Genomic DNA, 17397 nt, shown 5'->3' on the forward strand with positions numbered 1-17397 from the left:
GGGGACTCAGTGACTTTGGGTCCTGAGCAGTTGGCAAGGAACCCCTCAGGCTTGGGCTGGTGTGGGGGCCAGTGTTCCCTGACCTCAGGGCTTAGCAGTGCATCCTAAAGGGTTTCTGGCGGGTGTTGGAGAGGATGCACATGCCATCCCCACCCCCATGTTCAGAGGCCAGAAGCTCCATACTCAGAGACCGCTCTGCAGGTTTTGAAACCCAAGTGAAATCCCTCTGTGTGGCAGGAACCTCAGACTCCTCAGCTGGTGGCCCCTGGTCCCCACTAAGTTGAGAAGTAAAAGCTGCTGCCTCCAGCCAGGGCCCACAGCTCTGCCCAGAGCCCAGTGTGGACCACAGGACACAGCCTGGCTCCCTTTACCCCTGGATGTGAAGGGTGTTGGTTCTGCCACCCAAAGCCAGCCCCAGCTTCATCATGACCCAGCCTCCCTCTAGAAAAAGACGTTGGCTGTGGGGTCAGGCTCGGCCCCTTGTTTGTTGGATGCTGCCTTCAAGCCAGTCTCCTGACCCCTCTGAGCTTCAGTTTGATAAATGGGATGGTATCACCTGCTCCCAGGTGTGACCGCCTGAAAGCAGGGATGTCCCAACACACAGTAGGAGCTCAGTTACCAAATACCCCTCCCTGCACTTTCACTTGGCACAGAACATTTCAGCTCCCCCTTCCTACCGGGTCTGAGTCAGAGTCCCCATGTGTAACAGAATGGACCAGGCCCCGGCCCTGCCTCCTGCACCAGGATGGGGCCCAAGGCAGCAGGGCACTCGCTCCACAGTCCTTAGCCCACAGGTCCTGGTCTGCCTATGTCAGCCACACTAGAAGGGGCTAGAGGCTGGCTGCACTTTCTCCCATACTCCATTCTCATGGCCACTGTGACCATCAGGCCACCCCTCCCTCTCTTCTGGAAGAGTCAGTCCTCACCTCTGACTGAAACACAGGCAGAATCTCCGTCCACTAAACAGTTGCTGCCCTGTCTGGGCCACGTAGGTAGAGTGGGGAGGCTTGGACTACATGTAACTTCACCAGCCTCTACCTCAGCCAGGGAGAAAAAGAATTACTCATGACAGGATGGCAGCAGCTCCCAAGAAACAAGGCCATGGGCCTCCACTTAAACAACCTACTGTGTTTGGTTCCAAGCAGGAGAAACCAGCAGACACTTGATGATCTGGCCGAGGGCTCTGAGCCGGGTCCCCAACCCTCATGGGCACGTCTTCCTCAGCCTACTTTTCTTCTTGGTCCAGGAGCCCATGATCCAGAAAACACTGGTCTGGAAACCAGATGTTCTAGGTTGGGGATGGGGCTGGGTCAGCTGATACTGTCCGCGTGTGCTTTCATGAGGCCTGTGAACAGATGTGCATGTGGGCAGCAAGCCTGTGTGTGGCTCAGGGTCCTCCCCTCGTGCCTTTCCCGTCCCCATGTGCCCCTACCCACCTCAGGCTCAGGCTCCTAGATTCAAGGTCCCGGCTCTATTTAGAGCACAGAGGTCATAAGAGACGAGTGGTACTTTCTTCTCTAAGCCAATGCTTTAGTTCTATCAGGATGCTGGGGCCATCTGAGTGTCAGGCCACCTCCAAGGTGACCTCGGATTTGTTCCCTAACCCAGTGAGTTCCCTGAAAGCAAGGTGGTGAACCACGTCTGTGCACCTGGCTGGTGGCAGCCCAAATGGATGGAGCCTCTGCACTCAGCCACGGATTCCTGCCAAGAGCTTCCCTGGCTTCCCCAGGACCAGCCTGTGAGCCAAGCTACCAGAGGCTGACCTTGAACCATGGCTTGAGGGCTGTGGTTTTCTTTGCCCACTGACTGCCCTGGGCACAAATTCATTTTGGAATTGAAGCTGAAGTGTGGCCAGGGAGGTGGGCAGGGGGGCTGAGAGAACTGTGGGAAGGAATGTAAGGAACTACTCTGCAGCTGGGAGGACCCTCAAAGAGCTAACACGCTATCCTGCCCTTGATTACCGCCCTGTGATGGGGGACTCACTCTCTGATTACAGCCATCCAGCCTGTCTCCTTGTTGCTTCCACCCACTAACTCCAGCTCAGACAAATCAAATCTCCTTTCCTGTTTGGTGCTTCATCCCCTCGTGGCAGCTCAGTCCTGGGCTTCATTTTGGAAACACCAAGGGGTTGTCTGTCGATAGACACCAAGCCCTGAATCGCAATTCCGCTTGAGCTCCAGATCCCTTGAGGATGGTGCTGAGTGGGGTCACAAGGCACATTCCAGAAAGAGAGCTTTTTAAGAACCAGGGTGTCCCACCTATGCTGGTGAAGATACCAAAATTCTTGTAGGCCCCCAGAAAGTCCTGCCAGAAGTGATCCTAAGAGATCCCCAATCCAGCTCCGTCATTTTACAGAAGAAACTGAGGCCCAAAGAAGGGAATGACTGGCCAAAGGTGGTGACGGTCCTGATCCCCAAAACTGCTGTCAAGAGGCAGAGAGGGGAGGGGTCAACTGTAGACATCCCACAGGGCAGAGCCACCTGCCCGTGGCCCCTTTCCTGACAGCGTGTTTTTCTTATTTTGCTTACAGATCGAGAGGATGGGCCTGCGATGTCTCTGCCCCATGGCCGTTTTCATGGCTGCTTAAAATGGTCTATGGTCTGTCTTTGTAAGTAAAATAACAAAAACCATGGGCCTCCCAGGAGGTCTTCGCCTGCACACTCTGCCCTGGCAATGACCCCACTGACTACACAACCCACTATTGCATCTGCTGTGTCAGTGAGGCCTACCTCCCATAGAGAGGAGAGGGGTTCAAGGGGCAAGCTTAGGAGAGCAGAGCAGTTGAGGTCCCCATCTCAGACCCACGTTCACACCCCAGCCCTGCTGCTCATAAGCTGTGTGATCTTAGGCAGGTGGACACCCTCTCTGTGCTCCTTGGTCCCAGTCCACAAAAACCAGGCAAGTATGACAGATCCCAGCGTTGAGAGAAGGTAGATTGTCAATGCAAGTCCAGAGTTTGGCATCTGAAGGGCAAACCTCAGCCTAGGTCAAGTCCCAGTTCCTCCTCTTCCCAGTGGGGTGACCTTGGGTAGGTAATACCTGTTCCTCAGTTTCCCCCCCAGAAGTCATCACAGCCCCTGGTGCCAGGGCAATTACAAGGGACCATAAGATGTTGCTGATCGAGTCAGCACGAGGCCTAGCACACATTGGGTGCTCAGTGGACATTAGTCACTAGTGGACATTTCCATCAAAGTGCTGGGCCATAGCCGGTGTCCATAACAGAAAGTTCTTACGGGGTGACGGTCAGAGTGTTTGTCAGCCAGTGTTAGGACAGGCCCCCGCTACAAGCCAGTTGCGCTGCGCAGCCCAGGCATTGCCACCATGTAGCTCTGGGCTCTGAGAGGAGGTGACATAACGGTTCTGCATTATTTATGTCCTGTGATGCTGTGGTCCTCCTGCCATTCTGTGATGCCTGGCCTCGCTCTTGTGTCTGGCTCATCTGCTGAGCTGCAACGCTATCAGGCTTGTGTGATTCCCAGCCCCTAAGCCACCCCTGCAGCCGGGAGAGGGGCTAGTAGCAGAGGTGGGGGCAGGGGGCTGTTTGTTGATTCCTCATCTCAGCCTGACCCTCGTCCAGGCCCAGGGCTGGGAGAGCCGTGGGGGTGCTAGTGTGTGCCCCCAAACCTCAGCTGGGGACACGTGTGTGGTCTAACTTAGTAACACACCTGTTGTGGAATGAAAGCACTTGTGGCAGGGGGTTATTTTCGGCGTCTCTTTAGCAAGCTGCTGAGACTGCCCAGCAGCCTGCGGGAGGGAGCACGGGCCAGCGAGGGCAAGCAGGCCTCCGGGAGGACCCAGGCACCGAGGGCAGGCTGGTAAGGGAGCTGCAGGAAGGCCAGGCCCAGGCCAGGCCAGGGGCCGGTGGGTGGGGGCCCAGACAGCGTGGACAGCCGCACGTCTTAGAAGCCTCTGGAAGGTACAGACCCCAGGTGATAGCCTAGCTCCACCTGGAGGAGTGAGCCCCCCGCTGCGGTGAGGTCTCCCGTGGCAGCAGGCCATCTCTTGGCCCAGCTGCAGTAACCGCCAGTGGCTGTCATCAGTCTTGACCAGGGTGTGTGTGTGTCAGCGTTCGCCGCGGGGTTGGCAGAAGCTCACTGGTGAGACAGGAAATTAGCACCACAGCAGGGTCTTCTGGTTTCTGTAAGGGTCCTCTGGACAATGCCTCAGACACGGTGAGGGACAAGGCCTCTTCCTGTCCTGTGTCTGGCGTTCACTGTCCATCCCAGAGTGAGAGGGAAGGCCCAAGCGAGGCACACCTCTCTTGTGGGACTTTTCCAGAGCCGGTGTGTCACTTCTGCAGCCCAGAAAGCATTTCTAAGATCTTCAAGACCAGAGGGGCAAACAGGTTTCAGCTTGCATTGCGTCTCCATCACTGGGGGAGGGAAAGCCATGCTGAGAAAGACTTGGGCCCCAGGAGCAGGGTGCTAGGCTCCATTGCTATGCCTGTCCCTTCCCTAGAGGGAGGCAGCACATGTTTTTGTCAGCCCTGACCTTCAATCAATGGTTTCCAAACTTCTGCTAAGTGGGGGCCAATTATTGATGAGTGATCACCCACATGTAAAAGCAATCAGGGTCAAGCATTTTGAATTCCTTCCGGTGGTGGAAGGACAACCTGGGTTCTATAAGCCAGGGAAACCTGGAGCAGAGGGGCCAGGCATTTGTGGAGTAGAGAACCATCCATCTCTGGTTTGGGCCAAGGGCCATTTGCAGATGAAGAAACAGGCCAGGCCCCTAGTCCCATACGCACACAGCCTATCTGGGCTAGTGTAGGCACCCGTGGGGCCTCAGGCAGGATGTGGCTTCCAACCCCCACGCAGGGAGTGCCTATCCCTGCAGAATGAGGGAGCAGGCAGGTGAGCAGGCAAGGGGATGAGTGTGCGAACGTGAGCGAGCTCCCTGGGGCAGGTGCCTGTGCAGTGGCCGAGGATGTGAGATGTGAGTGGCCGCCAGGTTTAGCAATTGAGCCTCAGGCCTCCCAGAGGCATTCTGCCCCCACCACCTGCATCTGGAGCCCCTCCACTGTCTCCAAAGGCCCTGGGAACCTGTGGCTTCTGACTTCTATGTAGACCCTTGTGATCACCTGTCAGGATTCTGAGGCCTGGGGACCAGATGCAGGTGGCCAGGCATGGAGGGCTCCCCAGCCTCCAGTGTGAAGGGTCTGTCCCCTGTGGCTGAAGGAGGAGGTCCTGCCCTGGGACCTTTCACAGCACCCCTGGCGTCTTCTAGCCCTGGGATGCTGCTCCCGGAGCCCCTGCATTGTGTTCAGCATGTGTCCCTTAGGTCACTTGCTTGTCCTCCACGCAGCCTGGGACCCATATGCACACGTATCCATGTGTGTAGCAGCCTCAGACAGCATTCTGCTTAGTGCCTCCCACTCCAGGATCCATCCCCACTTGTCCTGGGGTATCCGGGTCCCTCTGCCCCACCCCAGCCCCATCGGCCTGGGCGTTGGGACTCTTGTGCAGGCAATGGTGCCTGTGTGGGAGTGGGTACCTCTCAGGGCCATCGTCATGGAGGTGGGGTGACCAGATTCTTAGGGTGATTCTTAGGATTCTTCCCCAAGAAGAGGGGAAGTGGGCTGACAGGTCTCTAACAGTAGAGAAGTCCCTCTGCCTGTTTGCAGTGGACGCTGAGCAGCCTGCTGGGCACCTGCCAGATGGCGTGAGCACCCTGGCATCTCCCTGGGGTGTGAAGGGCCTGCCCGCGAAGCCCACCACCTGCTGAGGCCCTGGGGCAAAGCCATACCTTTCCAGGCCTGGTTTGCAAATCTGTGAAGGGTGTCAGTACCCATGTGGCATCCCTGTGGCTCTAGCGGGGGTGGGACGGTGGGGGGCAGCTGCAGCTCTCTGCTGTGCTCCTCACACCCCCTTCTCCCCCCCGACAGTGATGAACGGCAGCAGCCACTCACCGACGGCCATCAATGGCACCCCATCCACGCCCAATGGCTTCAGCAATGGCCCAGCCACCTCATCCACAGCTTCGCTGTCCACACAGCACCTGCCCCCAGCCTGCGGGGCACGGCAGCTCAGCAAACTCAAGCGTTTCCTCACCACCCTGCAGCAGTTCGGCAGCGACATCTCCCCAGAGATCGGAGAGCGCGTGCGCACGCTGGTGCTGGGGCTTGTGGTGAGTCCAGGCAGCACAGCCAAGGAGGCCATGTGTCTGCTGAGCGAGGACGCGGTGACACTGGGCCATGCCCAACCTTCAGGCCTCCCGCCCTCCCCAGGCTGGACGGACGGGGCTTGGGCTGATGCGTAGTGATTTTCTCCTTTCAGAACTCCACGCTGACCATTGAGGAGTTTCATTCCAAGCTCCAGGAGGCTACCAACTTCCCACTCCGCCCATTCGTCATCCCCTTCCTGAAGGTAACGGCAAACCCTGCTCCCTCACACCGGGGCCTCCCCCAGGAGCCCTGAGTCCATTCCCTGCCAGCTCTGACCAGGCAGCATGCTCAGCCCACCTGGGACCCCAGGGGAACAGCTCTGACCAGTCAGGACCGATTCCTACTAGTTAAGGCTGTAAACTAGTTGCCAGACTGGATTAGTCAGCCACCTCACCCAGTGCTCTAAGACAGAACTCCCCAATCAGTCCTGTTATTTTTGGCCAAAGCGACTCGTCCACTGAACTGCTAGTTTTTGAGCACCTACCATGTGCCAGGTACTATGTGAGGCCTGGGGATATAGCTGTGAGCAAAGCAGACACAATCCCTCCTGGAGCCAATGGCCTGGTGGGAGAGGAGGCAGCTAACCAGGAATGGCTATAAATTCTGTGCCCAACCACAAGGAAGGGACAAATGATAAGGGCTGAGGAGGGGAGGGAGGGAGCCAGGTGGATAGCGGAGCACAGAGCCTTCCTTTTCCAGGCATGTGCAAAGGCCCTGAGGCAGGGGGTACCCACTGTGTTCGAGGGACAGCAAGGGGGCCGTGTGGCTGAAACAGTGAGGAGGAGAGGGACAGTGGGCAGATGGAGGGATAGATGGGTGGACAGACAGACAGTGGGTGGGTGTGTGGATGGAAACGTGGATAGATGAATGGCAATCAGATGAAAAGAAGGTCATGTGGCCAAACATGGGAAGTAAACAATGCCCCAAGGCCTCTCAGTGGGAACAGCTGGTATTGGGGTAGCAGCAGCACCAGGGGCTTGTGAGCAATGCAGGTTCCTGGGCTCGGCCCAGGCCCACTGACTCAGCACCTGTCTGTTAACAAGCACAAGCACAGGTCTCGACCATGTTAGATCAGCATCTTCACTGTGGTGCTTTTCAGGGTCTTCATTTCCCCAAACAAAGGTCACACACATCTCAGAGGGGCCGAGATGAAATGCTTCCCAAATGTGTTTGACCCCATGACCCTTTGCTGCTGTGTACCTCCCAAGGTCAGTGTCAGGGGTCTCACTTGGGAGACGCCCACACTGACTGCTGCTGGACTCTCCTTGGGGCTCCCATGACCCGAGCCTGCGAGATGCTTCCAGCCTGGGCCTAGTCACTGCATGGCCAGGCCTGGTGGGGCTGCCTTCCAGAGGATCTTGAGGACAGACCAGACCAAACGCTCCCCGGTTTGAGCCCTGCCCCTGCCACTGAAACACCCTGGTGGCCTGGGTCAGGCTGGTTCACTCCTCTGTACTCAGTGTCTGCAACTGTAAAGTAGGAATCATTCTGAGGCTTTGGGAAGATGCACGTGAGGAATTGGGCACAGGCTCAATACATGTTGGTTATCCTCATCGGGGGAATTAAAAGTGTTCTGCAGACGAGGCATGCTTAGCAAAACTCTTCAAAGCTGCCCCTGCTGACCCCCAGCAGGCACCATTCCCAATGAACAGGCAGGGAAACTGAGGCCTTGAGGTCTTGCCCCACTGGTGGAGCGATGGCGCTGAGGCTGGAACCTGGATTTATCAGACTCCAACCCCACCCCCATCCCCCGCCCCTGGCCTTCATAGGCCATGCCGCAGACCAGCACCTTGTTCCCTGCAGTCTCTCACCAAGGGGACCCCATGTCGTGCCCCCACATCTGCTCCCTCCCTCCCTCCCTCCTTCCTGCCCTCCTGCCCACACCCCACTGTGCTCACACTCCTGAGGTGGTGACAAAGAGGCTGCTGGCATGGAGCAGGGTTTGGGCCCATCTGGCAGTCATTTGCAATTCATTAGGAGCCCTTCCCTTCTCTCTCCTCTTTTCAACTTACTGCTGACTCCACCGCTCCCCATCTTTGGGGACACAGTGCGCCTGCTTATTCTGTCGGATCAAATATTTACAGCAGATGTCCCGCCCGCCCGCATCAGCTGCCCTTGTTTATCCGAGAAGCAGAGGCAGGGCCAACATCTGAGTCCCCTGCTCACCCCAGCCAGGTCTGCAGCCCCCTGCCCACTACACGTCACACCCTAGCATCCTTCCAGATACACCCCAATGAGGCACCAGGCAGGACACGCCCAGCCTATCACTGCCTGCCCAGGTACCTCTCTGCCTCGGTTTCCCCTCTGTCCATAGTGGCTCTCACATGCTCTTAGGGCTTTCATGCCTCAATTGTTCTCCCAATAGGGCAAGGGGAATAGGGTAAGGGGCCTGCCCGCCATGCCTGGAGCCTGGGATCCCACCCAGGGCCCTGGGCCGTGGGACTGTCAAGGTCACAGAGTCCATTCCTCTCAGTGACGTGGAGCTCCTGGGGTGCAGCCAGTTCTGTTTCCAGGGTTTGTTGACGAGGCTCAGGCCTGGCCCCATGGTCCTGCCTGGGGAGCGGCCCCCACCACCTCGTTGCAGAAGCCCTGGCTGCTGTGAAATGCAGAGCACTGTGGGGGAACCCAGCAGAAGTGCCCTCTACTCAGCCCACTGGGCCAACTCGGTTCCCCCTCTGTGACCTTTGCTAGCATGGTGCTGGCGTCTTCCTAAGGACTCACAGTGCACCAGGCGCGCTGTGTGGTCGGCAGCCACGCACTCTCACAGCAGCCCTTGGAGCTGTCCCACTGCGCAGAGGCAGGAACTGTGGCTGAGAGGGCAGCTTGGGCTAACCACCTGGCTCAAACCTCAGCTCCAGCGGTAGGCTTCTGCAAAACTCCAGCCTCTGTCCTCTGCCCGATCACCGGGAAGCGACAACCCGCCTCACAGGGGTGGGAATGGATGTGTTCATTTGCACGAAGCTCACAGGAGCCTCTTATACCCAGGGCGGGAGGAGCGGGAGGAGCTTTTCCCAGTTCCAGTTGCAGATGAGGCAGAAGTCAGAGGCGTTAAAGTGACTTGCCCAAGATCACCCAGCAGAATAGAGTGGGCTGGCCACAGGGCCCACAGTCATGCAGCCTGAGTGGGCATTAGATGAAGTGCTTGGCGAAGCAGCAGAAACATCGTAAATCCTTGTTACGTGGGAAGCGTCAGCTCAACTAACACTGTGGTTGTTTCTGCAAACACCAATTTCCCTCTCTCCAGAGTGCCCATCTGTGAAGAGGGTAGTTCCGGTCTTTTCTGCATCATCAGAACCGTCAGATGGCAGAACTGTGATCCAGAGAGCTTTTTGAGACCAGTTTAGTCTGTTTAGCACAGAAGTGACAAGGCCTTCCTGGCATCCTGGGCCTTTGGGGACACAGTGGAGACTGCTGCCCCACGGGAATTTGTGAGACATGGCTCTCCACAGTCTCCACTCATTCCTTCTGGGCTGGGGTCCCTGTTCCCCCCACGCAGGGACCCTGGGTCCCCAGCACCCTCTTCTGAGCCCAACATTGTGCATAGCTGAGTGGTGGGGCTTTCCAGAAGCTGGGAGAGGCGGCCCCACCCGGCCAGCCTCCACCCGTGGTCCCGGCTCCCAGCTGGCTCCAGCCGGCCAGGAATCCAGATGTTTCTACCGCCCTAACAGCGCCCAGCCGGTGCCTGTGCTGTCCCCGCCCTGCTGGGCCAGCCGAGGGGACACAGCATGGGAGAGGAGGGGCCATCGAGGGAGAGGAGGATGTTTGGCGTCTGCAGACCTCCCGGGACCTCCTTTCCCAGCTCATGCTCCTAACGTGTTCGACAGATGGCGGGCTGGCCCCCATTCAGCTATCCAAATAGAAAAACAGGCCTGGCAGCAGGCGCTGCTGCACAAAACTGCATTGGCTGCTTGATCGGGTCCGGGTGGATGCGCTAATGAGTTCTGGGGAGGCAGAGGCAGGAGAGGGCTATGTGGCAGCTTTGAAAACGCCATGAGAAAGTTGGAGACTTGTATTTATTTACAAATACTTAGAACTCTGGCTCTCCCAAGCGGCCTGCCGCTGGGCCCCTATCCAGCCTTCCCCCCCCACCCCCCCACCCCACAGTGGCTCTCGGAAGGCTCTTTGGAAGGCGCGTGAGGAGCCCACTTGCCACCCAGCAGTGCCTTCTGGGAGGCCCTGGAACCAGGACAGGGCACAGGCAGGAGGGAATAGCCATTACACACAGTTGTTACAGGCAGGGTCTGCATTGGAATCCTATGCCCCACCCGATCCCACATAGCATTTCACCCCCTGTGCCCTAGAATCCTTACCAATAAATGTGAAGCCAAGTTGCAATGTCCATCCCCGATGGTTATAAGAACCATGGGTGGTACAGCCACAGGCGGTGACTTGTGTGACTGCTCAGAATGATGCAGACTACGCTAATGTGCGTAGTCTGAACTCCAAGCTTCATTCAAGGCCAGGCTGGGAACTTCCAGGAAGTGGGAGAGTAGGGGCTTCCCACCAGCACACATGGGGGTCTGGGGCAGACACACTGGAGTCCTGCTCCCTGCTCCATCTACAGTTAGCTGTGGGGGGGGCTGCCCACTTCCTCTCTTGGAAACTCAGTTTCCTCCTCCACACGGTTTACATGGGGTGCAGGCAAGGAATCCTCATCATGGTTCCCTCCTCACACTGCCCAGATGCCACCGTGGGAGGGAGCTCGGTAAAGTGGAAGAGGCCCAGCCTGGGAGACCAGGATCTGGGCTCGAGTCTCGAATCCCATTGCACCCCAAATCACTGTATGCCCTAGGGGGCATAGTCCTGCCTAGCCTGTCTTCCTGCCCTCATTCCCAGGTTGTAGTGGAGGAACTTGAGATCCAGAGAGGTCGTGCAACTTGCCCAAAGTCACACAGCGAGGCTGGCCATCGGCCTCCCTGCCTGGCATCAGAGCGGAGCTGTACACCCTCGCTCATGCTCTGAACTCCATTAGCAGCAAATAGAAGCCCCCCTCTCTCCCCACCACAGGCAAACCTGCCCTTGCTTCAGCGGGAACTCCTGCACTGCGCCCGCCTGGCCAAGCAGACCCCTGCCCAGTACCTGGCCCAGCACGAGCAGCTCCTGCTGGATGCCAATGCCTCTTCCCCCATTGACTCCTCGGAGCTCCTGCTGGAAGTGAATGAGAACGGCAAGAGGAGGACACCTGACAGGTACCTCAGGGGCTTCCTATGGCTGGGGAGGGAGACAGTGGAGGGACCAGGTCCAGAGCTGCCTCTGGTACCACAGCTCAGCTGGCGCCCTCATTTTAGGGCTGAGAGCATTCAGGTCAATACTATCGCCTGCAGCTAGTGAGCAGGCTGGTAGAGCTCAGCCTAACCTGCAAGGCCACTGCACAGGCTGAATCTCCGAGAGGCTGCCTGTTGGGCTGTGGTGAGGCCTCCTGAGGACAAGAAAAGAAGCAGGAAGGAGTCTGTCTGGAGGAAATCCTATGGCTATTCCCTTTGTGCTAGACGTGCACTCTGATCATCCAGCAGCGTGAGGTCCCCAGGCACCTGGGCTGGCCCTCACTGCTGGGTGACAGAAACAGGTGCTGGTCCTGCTGCTAGGAGAGGGTGTCTCCCTCTCCCCATTCTCTCGACAGAAGCTCAGGCTTATTGACCACTGGGCCCCGGAGCCTCCACATGAGGGGTGGAGTCAAGGCTGGGCCCCCAGCGGACTGGTCTAATCACTCTGTCTCTGTCTCTCCCTTTCTCTGCCCACCACCTCTGTCTCCCTCTCACCCCTCCTGCTTGGACCTCTACCCATGGCTCCTGGTCCCGTGACCACTGGCTCCCTACCTGCTCTCTGGGCCAGGACCAAAGAGAATGGGTCAGACCGCGACCCAATGCACCCTGACCACCTCAGCAAACGACCATGCACCCTGAGCCCTGCCCAACGCTTCAGCCCCAGCAATGGGCTGCCCCACCCTACACCGCCTCCACACTACCGCCTGGAGGACATGGCCTTGGCCCACCATTCCCGGGACTCCTACCGCCACCCTGACCCACGGGAGCTGCGGGAGCGCCACCGACAACTCGGTGAGCAGTGTGCTGGGGGGCAGGGGCGGGGCGGGGGGACACATGTATGCATGTTGGCAGGAGTAGTCGTGTGCCTGTGGGGGGGAGGACATCTGAGAGCTATTGTGTACATGTGTCTGTCCGGGAAGGATGCAGAGGAAATGGGTGTAGAGAAAGGATTTGAGTGGGGAGCTGGCCCCAAGGCCCAGAGGGGAGCCCTACCCTGGCTGGGCTGCGCTGGGAAGCAGCTGAGAAAGAGCCATCTTTCCTGAACATCCATCTGGGGGGCAGGCAGCTTGACATGCCTACCCTGAGGGCTCAGGAGGGCCCCTCCCTCCCCAGGGACAGGGTTGTAGATGTGCCTGGTCCTGGGGCCTCCAGCTGGACAGAGGCAGGTACGGGCAGGTATGGGGTGTGGGGGACCTGGAGCCACTCAATTTGAGGGGCTCTGGCTGTCTGCCAGGCACACATCGTTCAGTCGCCTGCAGCTTCTGCACAAGTGTGTTCATCTCCTTATAGAGACAAGAAAGGGGAGGCTGATGAACTCTACAGTTAGGGCAGGGGAAGGGCAGTAAATTATGTCCTGGGCCCAGTTTCCACATGGTGGGGTGCTTACCACATACCACCAAGCAATTGGACACCAGAATAATGTTCTACAATCGAATTCAATTCTGACACTATCTACCTGGAGATGGCATCAGGGCCCACAGTTAAGGGCTCAGTCCTACAGGACTGCCTTCCCCCCTTCAGATGATAGTCACAAGTCCAGGTGTCACCTGTGCTTCTGACTGACCAACTATGAATCAGAGATTCCCCACAAACTCACCTGGGGTCCGATTAATTTGCTAGAATAGCTCCCAGAGCTCAGAGAAACATTTACTTACTAGGTTACCTGTTTATTATAAAAGGTTATAACCCAGGAACAGCCCGATGGAGGAGATGCATAGGGACAGATATGGGGAAAGGGTGTGAAGTTTCCATACCCACTCTGAGTGAGTCACTCTCTCCAAATCTCCATGTTCATCAACCCAGAAGCTCTCCAAACCCCATACTTTTGAGGTTTCATGAAGACTTCATTGCCTCGGCATGATTGGTTAAACCGTTGGCCGTTGGTAATTGAACCTCCAGCTCCTCTCCCCACCCTGGAGGTGAGGGCTGGGACTGAAACTTCCAACCCTTTACTCACGTGGTTGGTTCTCTGGGCAACCAGCCTCCATCCTGTTCCAAAGTCACCTCATTAACTTTAACAAAAGACACCTTTATTACTCTCTACACTTAGGAAATTCCAAGGGTTTGGGGAGCTGTGAGCCAGGAACCCTGGATGAAGACCATATATAAGAAATATATTTAGGTCATCGGAATGACCAAATGTTCATTTCCTATAAGTCGCAAAATCGCAGGTGGTATGCACAGGCCAGCCAGAAAGAGCCCATTTATGGGCAGGGTGGGTGGGCGAGTTCTGGCATGTGGGGTTCCCAGGTCACAGGAGCTGCAGACCCTGCTGGCCCCAAGGCACTCCCGCAGGTGTGTCTGGGCACCGTGAGGGAAAGTGGGCACTCTCTAGGACTCATGAGCTCTCACTGAGCCCCACTGACCACACATGCCCATCCTACTCTTGGAGCCAGACAAAAATGAACACCACATCCGTAAGAGCATGGTCACTGGGTGAGCCCTGCAGTGAGAGGAGATGAGGGAGGCCCCGGGAACGCTGGGCGTCGTGCTTCCCAGCCACTGAAGGGAGGAGTGGAGGTCTCACGGTGAGAGCAAGACCTTGGGACTGCCTGGTCCTTTTAGCTCCCACAACTCCCCCACAGTACACCCTTGGGTGGGTCACATGACCTCCGTGCCTCAGTTTCCCCCTCTGTCGGCTGGGTCTAACAGGAGTCGCACCCCTCAGGGTCGTGTGAGGATGGAGGAAGTTCACGCAGTGCACAGTGGGTGCTGTGAGACCCAGCTGTTATTAATAATAGTGGCAACAAGGCTGGGAGGCAGCACCCACCTCTTACTTGCATTGTATCCATTACTCAGTTCTTGAAGGCAGTGGACCCTGATGTGTTCCGATATGTGTGTGACATATTGGCACGGTCACATCACAGATGAGGAGACTGAGGCCCAGAGAGCATAACTAACATGCCCAAAGTCTTCTAGCCACATCTGCCTGACTGCAAAGTGATGAACAGATCAGTCCCTCCCCCAGGGCCCCCCCACCCCCCAGTGTACCTAGAAACAGCCGCCCCTGAGACAGAGGCCCAGAGCACCAATGGGGGGCCGAGAGGCAGGGTCAGCAGAGGCCTCGCTCCCTACAAGGAGGCCTCCTTGCCCCCACCCTGCGGAAGCTTCCAGGGCCCGGGCCCAGGCAGCAGGTGACAGCGTCTGGCTCCCTGTGGTGGAGTCAGGCAGGTGCTATTCCCACCCGCTTCTGCTAATGCAAAAATAGACACCAGCTGTTGGGCAGATCTCAGCCACTATTTTGGTTGGGGCGTTGGCGCAGGCCGTGGTTCTGCAGGCAGCAGAGCAGGGTCGTGGACAGTGGACTGTGGCCACCACCTCCCACCCCTGCTGCAATCTGGGGAGGCATTTTGGGTTTCAGGGCCTAAAAGACCCTTAGGGGCTGAAAAAGGCTAAATAGAGAGACCACAACCCCAAAGCATCGATGGGCATTGGTCCCCCAGTGCAAGCAGGGGCACCCAAACCAGCAGCAGTGAGAGCATTCCGTGGGTCAAAAACCACAGGAGCCCTGGTGGGAACAGACGCTGCTGCACTTGTGCTTATTTCACAGCTCACGGTGGTTTTGTTTCTGATTGGGTGGAGGACACCCCATTGCACCCGCCAGTGGTGGAGGGCACAGCTCTGCTCAGGCTGACCTTGGGCAAACATTTCCCCTTAAGCAGTCTCAGTTCCCTCATCTATAAATTGGGAATGATAGCAGACCCTCCCTTGGAGGTCAACACAGGGATGCAAGGGATAAAGCACTTGGCACAGAGCCTGTTTGCATTCGGGCTCTCTCCACCAACGTGCCTTCTTAAAAGTCATCTCACACCCCCAGAGGTAGGCAGGGTAGGGAAACTGAAGCCTGGAGAGGTGAGATGGGGGTCCCAGGTCCCATGGGGAATAGTGTCAAGACTGCTGGTTTCCCCAACACCCCCTGTCTCCCAGAAGACCACACTTGAACCAGCTCACTGGAGACCTAGCAGATAAGCTGGAACACTTGCCGGGCTAAGAGCTTAGCCCAGTGGACACTGAGGAGAACGGGATATGCCAGCCCTGCCTGTGTACTGACACAGCCTGTTGGAGGATTGGGACCAAGAATAAACAAGGAAGCACCTACCATTACTAAACAACTAGAGATACACGGGGTTCAAGAAATTCTAAGGGCCCAGTTCTGAGAAGGAGGGGGCCTGTGACTCGGGCTTTGACAGATACACAGGAGTCCAGAGGGCTAAGGAAGTGGTAAAGCTTGGGCTGGAGCTAGGCAGTCACATGGAGGCCCTGAGGGCTTCTGAGCAGTGGTGAGGCTCCAGAAGTGCAGTCTGAGGCAAGCTCAGTTGGCAGCAGGGGCCAGACAGAGTGAGAGCAACAGGATTTGGAGACAGGGATGTGGGGGAAGGATGACCAAAGCCAGAGCAAGGGATGGGGACAAGGGCATCTTCCTCCCGAGCCTTGACTAGAGGCCAGGCCTGTTCCTGACACTTGTAGGGCAGTGGGCAGAGGGTCAGTACCCAGGGTCCCCTTCTTTACCCTCTCTGTCTTACCTGGGTGGGCACAGCCTGTGGAGGGGCAGGGGGAGTATGGGGCAGGGTTTGGGGGAGTGTGGGGTGGAGTATGAGCATCCACTCCCCTCCTGCAGCGGTCCACGGGTCTCGGCCAGAGGAAGTGATTGACCACAGGCTTACAGAGCGAGAATGGGCTGAGGAATGGAAGCACCTCAACAACGTGAGTGTCCAGGCCAGGGACACGGGCGCCATGGCAACCTGTGGGGCTGCAGGGGCAGAGCTCACGTGGGCTCCCCTTTGCTCTGTGCCCACCCTGGGGGGCATGGGGCGGGGCCTGGGGGAGGCACCATCTCAGACCGCCTTCCACTTCTGATCAGCCCCTTAGAACCTTCCCTTCTCTGCCCCTGCAGAGAGTCTCCCAGGGGAAGGTCACTTGGCATGGGGATGGGACCCCTTCAATACCATTTCCAGGGTCATCCTCACCCCTGCTCCCTTTTTGGGAGGAAGCCTAGGCAGAAGGTGTGGTGTGGTCTTCAGGGTGGTGATGGCCGGGTGTGCTCTGCGGGACAGACCGTACCTCGAGGTTTAAAAGGAGGTCCCTGAGCCCCCTGCATTCAAACGAGGTGCCCTCAATGCTGGGGGTTCTGGGGAGAGACCAGTGGGCCATCTCCAGCCCCACCTCAGCTGTTCAGGGATCTTTCCAAGCAGTAGAGCTTGGTTTTCATACCCCTGCCTTGAGTCCCCCAGGGCCGGCCCTCTTGGACAGCAGGCTGGCCAAGGCCCAGAAGTGTGGGACAAGGGCCTCCCCAGCCCCACACTCAGGCTGCCCGACCACTCACCGGCAGCTCCTGAACTGTATCATGGACATGGCTGAGAAGACACGGCGGTCGCTCACGGTGCTGCGCCGGTGCCAGGAGGCTGACCGGGAGGAGCTCAACCACTGGGTCAGGCGCTACAGCGACGCTGAGGACACCAAGAAGGGCCCCGCGCCCACCCCCACCCGACCTCTCAGCAGCTCTGCGGGCACAGAGGGGTCTCAGCTAGGTGCGTACTGGCTGGGGAAGGGGCAGTGGGAGTAACGCAGGGAGTCACACAGGGGTAGTGCAGGGAGCCTGTGGGGCACATGAAGCTGGGATACAGGACGGAGCCAGTGCCCATGAGAGCAGACCCCTTATAGAGGCGCTGCAATAAAATAGCACCCAAAACAGTTTCACTTGAAAAAGAGGTGCCTTTTTTGCTCTGCGCAAAGATACCACCTGACCCACTAGGAAGCCCAGACTCACAGTTCTGGTGGGCCAGGGGCTCAGAGCTGGGGGGACCCGATGCTTTCTACTCATCCCCTGGATGATGACCGTGGAAACCAAAAGAGGCTCAGGCTGGGCCCAGCTCCCAGCTGAGTCCAAGGTCTTCAGCTCCAGAGCCTTCCCCTTCCTGATGCTGCCCTGCCCTCATCCCAGAAATGATACAATGTTTCCACCTATGGGTT

General features: G+C 57.6%; 1 protein-coding gene across 4 annotated transcripts in view; it reads left to right on the plus strand.

The window, feature by feature from the left end:
• The window catches only part of CBFA2T3 (CBFA2/RUNX1 partner transcriptional co-repressor 3), a 95629-nt gene that overhangs the window by 68780 nt on the left and 9452 nt on the right, over positions 1-17397 (plus strand). For 3 of the 4 annotated variants that reach the window (XM_019742676.2, XM_074314450.1, XM_019742678.2), the window contains exons 3-9: positions 2531-2608; positions 5885-6126; positions 6276-6365; positions 11171-11352; positions 11996-12219; positions 16046-16131; positions 16757-16955. In XM_019742676.2, the coding sequence (XP_019598235.2) occupies positions 2531-2608; positions 5885-6126; positions 6276-6365; positions 11171-11352; positions 11996-12219; positions 16046-16131; positions 16757-16955 (1101 nt within the window). The remainder of the gene's footprint in view (positions 1-2530; positions 2609-5884; positions 6127-6275; positions 6366-11170; positions 11353-11995; positions 12220-16045; positions 16132-16756; positions 16956-17397) is intronic. The other variant, XM_019742677.2, reaches the window with a different exon arrangement.

This window comes from Rhinolophus sinicus, linkage group LG11, assembly GCF_036562045.2.
Source record: "Rhinolophus sinicus isolate RSC01 linkage group LG11, ASM3656204v1, whole genome shotgun sequence".
Lineage (NCBI taxonomy): Eukaryota > Metazoa > Chordata > Mammalia > Chiroptera > Rhinolophidae > Rhinolophus > Rhinolophus sinicus.